Source organism: Elgaria multicarinata, chromosome 4, assembly GCF_023053635.1.
Source record: "Elgaria multicarinata webbii isolate HBS135686 ecotype San Diego chromosome 4, rElgMul1.1.pri, whole genome shotgun sequence".
NCBI classification, from domain to species: Eukaryota; Metazoa; Chordata; class Lepidosauria; order Squamata; family Anguidae; genus Elgaria; species Elgaria multicarinata.
The window spans coordinates 131,988,874-131,996,846 of NC_086174.1; the positions used below are offsets into that span (position 1 = coordinate 131,988,874).

The window sequence follows — 7,973 nt, forward strand, 5'->3', positions numbered from 1 at the left end:
AGAGGCTTTGTATTACTTCTGGTAAGGAGCAAAATAATATGAGTTTAAATGTCCATTGTTGCCAGGTTATCTCTTAGGATAATTAAGAAAGAGAAGTGAAGGTAACGACATTAATCGTTTGCTTTCCCTACTGAATCAAGGTGTCATGGTGCTTCCAGATAGAGCGCTACCAATCAAAAGACATTGTGCAGCTATTCCATCTGAATGGAATATATATTTTTTTTGTGGTAAGAAAAAAGTCAATCACTATGGGAAAACACAGGTGGGTTACAAATGAAAGATGTCGTCCAGACGCCTCTCCCCCCTCCCACGTATAAAATTCTGTGAATGAGGTGGAAAGATTGCACGATAAAAGCCTTGTCTGGAAGCACTTCCAATATCAAATGTACTCCTAAAGAGTAGCATATCGTTGTAAATCAGGTGAGCTGAATCTCTTTTGGTGCAAGGGTTGAATTTTATTTGAGAGAAGCTCTCAGAGGCTGCATGCCAGGGGTGGAGCCAAAAGTGAAAGGAGCAGGGCCAAAATACCAAAAATATTCGCCTATTTAGCTTAACGCTCTTACTGCCAGGAGCTTAGCCTTGGGAGAGGCATTTTAGCCTTTTAGAGAATGGATGGAAAAACTTTCAGAAGCCAGGAAACTGCAAAAATGATTAGAAGCTGGGGAAGAGGACTCCGGACCAGGGAAAGGGAACCTTTGAGGGCCGGATTGGGACTGTGGGTGGGCCAGATTTAGTTCAACACTCCTGTTGTAAAGGGCTTTTTTTACAGGTGCAAAATAAATTGTTATAACAGAGGGGAGATAAATGGATGCTGAAGCCTCACCCTGTCAGATAGTCAAAGCTCACATGTGTTCAACTGAGAACTGTGATAACATTTTTTATATATTCCAGGTAGCAATGAAACCTATACATTTAGAAATATAAATACATCCGTTATCAGAGATTCATAGGACTCATCGAATTCTCCCGTTGGCCCCATTTAGAAGCTAGAATAAATGTACAGAAAAAGTCAGAAAGATGCTCAGTCATGAACAACAACCGAGAGCTTTCTTGGAAGGGGAATGATCCACATGGCATGGGGATGAGCTCTTCTTTGAAAATACCATTGCCATCGTCCTGCATAAGTAAAGTTGGAAGAGCAGAGAGAATGTAGGCTATTACTATTTTATTATTTGTTTATTTAAGGGTAGAAACAACTCCCCATGTACATATCTGAGCTGGTGCATTATTATGATGAGAGACAGTGTGGTGTAGTGGTTAAAGCATTGGACTAGGACTTGGGAGAGCCAGTTCTCAGCCCTGAAGCTCACTGGGTGAGTTTGAGCCAATCACTGACTCTCAGCCTAACCTACCTCACAGGGTTGTTATGAGGATAACATGGGGCTCATCTACACCAAGCATCTACACCAAGCAGGATATAACACTATGAAAGTGGTATGAAAGCGGTATATAAAAGGCAGGAGCCACACTACTGCTTTATGGTGGTATTGAAGTGTACTGACAACTGTTGGGGCCCATGACACATATCATATACTGCTTTCATACCACTTTCATAGTGTTATATCCTGCTTGGTGCACATGTGTCGTGGGCTCCAACAGTTGTCAGTGCACTTCAATACCACTATAAAGCAGTAGTGTGGCTCCTGCCTTTTATATACCGCTTTCATACTACTTTCATAGTGGAATATCCTGCTTGGTGTAGATGAGCCCATAAAGAGGAGGAAAATCACATAAGTCGCCTTGGGTTCTTTGCAAGAGGATTAAAGATGGGATGTAAATGTAATAATAATAATAAAATTATGCAGATGCTCTGTTTAGCAATTCAGTTGGCTGCTAGCTTATTACTTCAATGTTTTGTTTACCATGCAAAATTGCATACATTAATTGTATTTGTTTGGTTGACAAGATGTCCAGTCCAAGCTAGTCAGAACCCATGAGGGAGCAGGAAGGTCAGGCTGAGTTCACTTGACAGGTGACCAGGATCAGCAGGCAAAGCCAATCTGCTCAATGAACAGGAGTACAACCTACAAGAGTCCAGGCACCAAAACACAGCCAGAAAGCAAGAACAGAACTAAGTTCAAAGGCAGGATTTGCAGTACCAGGGACAGCTCCCAGGTAACAAACAACTACTCCAACATCTTCCCAAACCAGAGCAAGCCTTTATATCCTGATACCAACCCTGCTGCCTGTCCCAGGCTTTCACCCCTCTGGTGAGGAGAAATCCTCAAGGAGTAGCATTCTAGCCTTCAGTCTTGCAACTCCATTATTGCTTTGTTGTTTCATGACTTCCATCTTCTGTGCTTGAGTTTTTGGTAAGAAGAGGCAGCACACTGTAAGACTTCAGTTAGAAGGCATGGCAGTTCCTTGACAAGATTGTAAGAATTTGGGAGGGTGAGGATCGGGTGGCCTACGCACAGGAACTTGGCTACTAGGTGCTGGTGGGCTATTGGCTCTGGTGGCTTCTTCAGTAGCTGGGTCTGTACCTAGTTCTTCTATGGACTGACTTGCAGGTTCGCAAAGCAACTCTGACGTCTCCACTGACCTCCCCAAATTTGGCATCCAAGTAAATGTTTGAGCCCAAAGTCACGACAAAAGACCCAGGTCCAGATTGAAAGTGTTCCCAAGGTGGAGAAGCAAGTGCATACCCCTCTTCTTCCTCACACACCTCTTCACCCCCGAAAGGGAGGGGGAAATCATACATATAGGTCCATTAGATGTGATGTTCTCATGTCAAATGTTATGAGAGGTATATGGTGGAGAGGCAAGGCACCCACCCCTCTTCCAACACAAGGAAAATATCCTGGTAATTGTTTGAACAGAGCCATAAGGTTTCTGGAAAATAAATGTATACATAGGGAAACAAATGCAATTGAGACTTAACCCATTTTTTTTCTAGTGAGATTCTTTATAGTAATCCTACCTGAGAGACGTTTTAATTCTCTGAAGGATGAACATTAATTTAAATATTTTACAGCTGCAGGACAAAGTTAATAAATTTACACATTTTTTCTCCACTCCAGGATGGGTGTGGGGAAGACGTGAGAGGGTGTAAACCAGACATTATTTTATTCAAGTCTGATTAAATAGACCATCTTAAGTAATTTAATTTTGCCTCGCCAAAAATGTTTAGCACTGCATGTGACATATTTATAACTTCCTTATTTTTTTTATGCAACTTCTCACAGTTAGTAGAGACGGAAAGTAATTGCAGCGAGAACAAAACTGGATTGAATTACCTAAGTATATCTTGTGTTTCTTTTTAGGTGCACAGTGCAATGTTATTGCCTTGCAAAGAGGACACAGAGCTTACAGTGTTCAAAATGGTGTATGGCGAATTCTTCCACAGACCGGGACAAGATGAGGAGCTTGTCAACTTGAATGTAGGTGGCTTTAAACAGTCCATTGGCCAAAGCACATTGCTCAGATTTCCCCATACAAGACTTGGGAAGCTGCTCAAATGCCATTCAGAAGAGGCTATCCTGGAACTGTGTGACGACTATAGCGTTGCAGACAAGGAATATTACTTTGATCGGAACCCTTCCTTGTTCAGATATGTGCTGAACTTTTATTACACAGGCAAACTCCATGTTATGGAAGAGCTTTGTGTCTTCTCCTTCTGCCAGGAAATAGAATACTGGGGGATCAATGAACTTTTCATTGATTCCTGCTGCAGCAACAGGTACCAAGAAAGGAAAGAAGAAGGCCCCGAGAAAGAGTGGGACCAGAAAAGTAATGATGGAAGTCTAGACTCTTCTGATGAAGAGTCATCCATATTTGAGAAGGAGCTTGAGAAGTTTGATAAACAGTGGTTGGGGGACTTGCGCAAGAACATATGGATCAGAATGGAGAACCCTGCGTATTGTTTGTCAGCCAAGCTGATTGCTGTTTCTTCCCTGAGTGTGGTTCTAGCATCTATTGTGACCATGTGTATCCACAGCATGCCGGAATTCCAAAAACTGGATGCCAATGAAAGAGAGATTGAAGACCCTGCTCTGGAAGTGGTGGAGATCATATGCATTGTCTGGTTCACCTCTGAGCTTATAATCAGGTTGGCTGCTGCTCCAAGTCAGAAAAAGTTCTGGAAGAACCCTTTGAACATTATTGACTTTGTCTCCATTATTCCGTTCTACGCCACTTTGGCCGTGGACACAAAGGAGGAAGAAAGCGAAGATATTGAAAACATGGGGAAAGTGGTCCAGATCCTACGCTTGATGAGGATATTCCGTATACTGAAGCTGGCGAGGCACTCTGTTGGACTGCGGTCTCTGGGTGCAACGTTGAGGCACAGCTATCATGAAGTTGGACTTTTGCTTTTGTTCTTGGCTGTCGGGATTTCTATATTTTCTGTTCTGGTCTACTCGGTGGAAAAAGACGATGACACATCGGAGCTGCAAAGCATCCCAATCTGTTGGTGGTGGGCCACGATTAGCATGACCACAGTTGGCTATGGGGACACCTTCCCAGTCACCCTTGCAGGAAAGATTATTGGCACAACCTGTATTATCTGTGGAATATTAGTGGTGGCTCTGCCCATCACCATCATTTTCAACAAATTTTCAAAATACTATCAGAAGCAGAAGGACATGGATGTGGACCAGTGCAACAACGATCCCAAGGAGAAGACAAATGAGCTCCCTTATTTTAATATTAGAGATATTTATGCAAAAAGGATGCACTCCTTTATTTCTAGCCTTTCTTCAGTAGGAATTGTAGCCAACGATCAAGATTCAACAGACGCCTCCAGTATCCAAGATCTGGACGATGTTTATAACGCAACGTCTTTGCAGAATGGTACAGGAAAATGAGTTGAATCTCAATCTCTCTCTCTCTCTCTTTCTCTCTCTCTCTCTCTTTACTGTTTCCTTCTAATATTAGCACAGCTTTTATAAAGAGCACTTAATTCTCAGGGTATTTAACTCTCTGCCATATTAGGGCATTCTTTGCTCCGATGATGTTGCACATTCTTTCTTGTTTAGATGAGGCTTAAGGTTAGATAGGCTATGTGTGGTGGCTTAGTTTTGACATGACTTAGAAAAATGGTATTGAGCATTTGCTCCTGCAGCTGAGTCTGATAACCTTTTAAAGAATGTGTGGTCTGAACTGATTGCTTCCTGAGAAATGGTGAATGACTAGGACATAGGAAATTTGCCACAATGGGGTGAAATACTTAAGAGTAGATATTCCTGAAAATGCAGGTTCGCATGAAACCATGTTCACTAAGAAGCCAAATCATCCTAAGCTAAACCAGGGAGGCTGTTAATATCTTGATGTTAATATCCCATACACTCTGGGGATAGAGAAAGGTTTCATTCATCAGCCATAATTCTGCTAGGCTTCTTCAGTGTGATGGACATCTCAGATATTAAACGAAAGCAACAATAGGCAGTGTGTATTGTATTTGTGATGCTTGCATAATGTGCAAAGTGTTCTCCAGATGTTTTGGACTTCAACTCTTACCAGCCGCAGCCTGTGTGGGCAATAAACAGGAATTCTGGGGGTTGTAGTCCAAAACATCAGGAGGGCACCAGGTTGAGGAAGGCTGGTATAGATTATTATCTGTTTTGCAGACACATTGCTCATGGAGCTTGGGTGCCTGGCTGTGAGGGAAATGTGTGACTTACCTCGTCAGATGCCAGCCACTTGTGCTTTCTTGGCTGCTGCTTCTATCTAGTGTTTGAAGTTGCCCCAAGCCACAGATCTGGTGGATGTGGTGGGTGGGAGTCAGACAATATCAGCCATATTATTTCTTCTAGACCGTTGATTCACTTTTTTATATATTAAAGCTGTAAGGAACCAAAAAGCCATAAAGTAGTCGAATCCAAACCACAATGTCCCATGATCTGAGAGAAAGTGCACCACATAATAGTTCCAGCAGAGCAAATGGCTCGAGGTGATTTTAGCAGGAAAACTAAAAATGTGTAGAGCTCTGAGAGTAGAATTCTGTCTTCTACATCTCTGGATCTTGGGACGTCTTAAGTGAATTCATCTTTGCACATGGAAGTGTATTTTAATTATTACTTTCTTTTCTGGTTTTGGAAAGCACAGTGCTCACTGATCCGTTAGTGCCATGGACTATGTCAAGCTGTCTACACAGGCAGGCTAGATGTCAATTTGTCTTTGGGCTCAGTTTTATATTTTTGGTGTACTTCCTTTGTTTTGGTGATAGTGACAGGATGCATGACAGTGCAATGAAACATTAGTTCTGCTCTCTACTGATGCTGCTGAAAGAATTCATCAAGGCTGACTATAAATGGAATTGTGGTGCTACCGTCTTTGTTCTTGACTTACGGTCAGTGGAAATTTCAGCCAACCAACCACAGGAGTTCATGGGAATTCTTGTATTTATTTGCAAGATGCTAAAGGACCACATGAAATCACACATTTTGTATGTACAGTAGGAACTTTCAGAACCTACAGCAGAGGAGATTTGCTGGTGTGCACCATTTTTCGTCTTGTTCCTCTATTTAGGACAGCCAAGTTGCTTGGGTGACACCAGCCAGCTTAATTAAGCACCCTCTTCTGGCAGATGTTCTGCATATCAGCCTGGTAGTGTTTGAAACAAGTGCAAAAGCAAGGAAAACCCCGTGGGAGAGTAAAAAGAAAAGCCAAAGGCAAAGGTAGAACCAGGCAATCTTCAAAAACGGAATATTTACAAAAGTTTATTTACAGTGCCAAGGTACCGCCTACGCGTTTCGAACGCAACTGCACTCTTCCTCAGGGCTGTTATAGAGTTCGTTACAAACTCTATAACAGCCCTGAGGAAGAGCGCAGTTGCGTTCGAAATGCGTAGGCGGTACGTTGGCACTGTAAATAAACTTTTGTAAATATTCCGTTTTTGAAGATTGCCTGGTTCTACCTTTGCCTTTAGTGTTTGAAACAAGGCATAATTATTCAGAGACTGTGAATAGTTGGAAAGAGGATATACTATTCATAGTTTTAGCCAACAGTAGAAGGTAGAAACTTCCAATATGTTTTTATTCTTCCTGACCAATTTGTATTGGCCTGATGCTGTCAGTAAGCTGTTCTGTTATAGACTCTGCAAAGATGCAACAACAAAATGAACTAAAAGCAACAAAATGAACTAAAAGCAAATGAACTAAAAGCACATGAACTAGTGGGCAAAGTATTAGGCCTTCTGAGTTGCATATAAATATGTGACTGTTTCCTTGCGGTTTAAAGCATTGAATCCAAATGAAAGCAAAATGTTATTCTGCAAAACCAAATGGCTATTACGATTGTATTTCCCTGGATTTTCCAGATACTCTTAATAGGGATTTTAATGGGAGCTGCCATTGAAACCTTACATGCACAAAGGAGGTGGTTCCCCAGAATACAGAAAAACACTGAGAAAGTTAATGGAACCCATAAAAAAGTGATGTGGGTATTACTGCTAATAAAAATGGCAATATAATATATTATGACAATTATACATGAGAAATACATGTAAAGATGACAATCTTTGTAGCCTATGGTGAACATATACAATTATCAATCTGTATCTGAGATGAAGGTATAGAGTTGTTGTTGGAAAGATCTCTGGATTATATCTTCCTTCCGTACTTCATCAAAACTAACTTAGGAACAAAATATTTTATTTATCATGGTAGGCAGCTGAAAATAACCCTCTGAAATACCTGAAGTGTGTTATCTGGGAGGTCTTAACCAGAAGAATTTCCTCTCAAAGGCGTTTGAATTGCATCAGCAGTCTTATGTATTGCCAGTTAAAGTCCTCCTGTTCAAATCAAATTAAATATTTTGTGTTTTGGAAGAGATATACAAGAGGTTATCTTCAGCTGCCTTCCATGAGAGATAAAACATTACGTTGGTTTTGATGAAGAACTGAGACAATGTATAATTCAGAGATCTTGGCCAGTATCCAGTAGTTCTGCTGCACTCTCACTGTTTCTGTTGCGCCAGTAGAACCCATGTCTATTGCAACAGGAAGTTAGTGCTTCCTAAAGCAACCTTGGAAT

At 41.4% G+C, this 7,973-nt stretch overlaps 1 protein-coding gene across 1 annotated transcript; it reads left to right on the top strand.

Moving 5' to 3' along the window:
* Nucleotides 1–3,310: 3,310 nt before the first annotated feature.
* On the top strand, nt 3,311–4,805 carry KCNS3 (potassium voltage-gated channel modifier subfamily S member 3). Its single transcript, XM_063125843.1, has one exon. The coding sequence runs from the start codon at nt 3,321–3,323 to the stop codon at nt 4,803–4,805; it is 1,485 nt and encodes a 494-aa protein (XP_062981913.1). The 5' UTR covers nt 3,311–3,320.
* The last annotated feature ends 3,168 nt before the right edge of the window (nt 4,806–7,973 follow it).

Coding starts and splice junctions, on each gene's coding strand:
- KCNS3 (XM_063125843.1), top strand. CDS start 3,321: ATGGTGTATGGCGAATTCTTCCACAGACCGGGACAAGATGAGGAGCTT.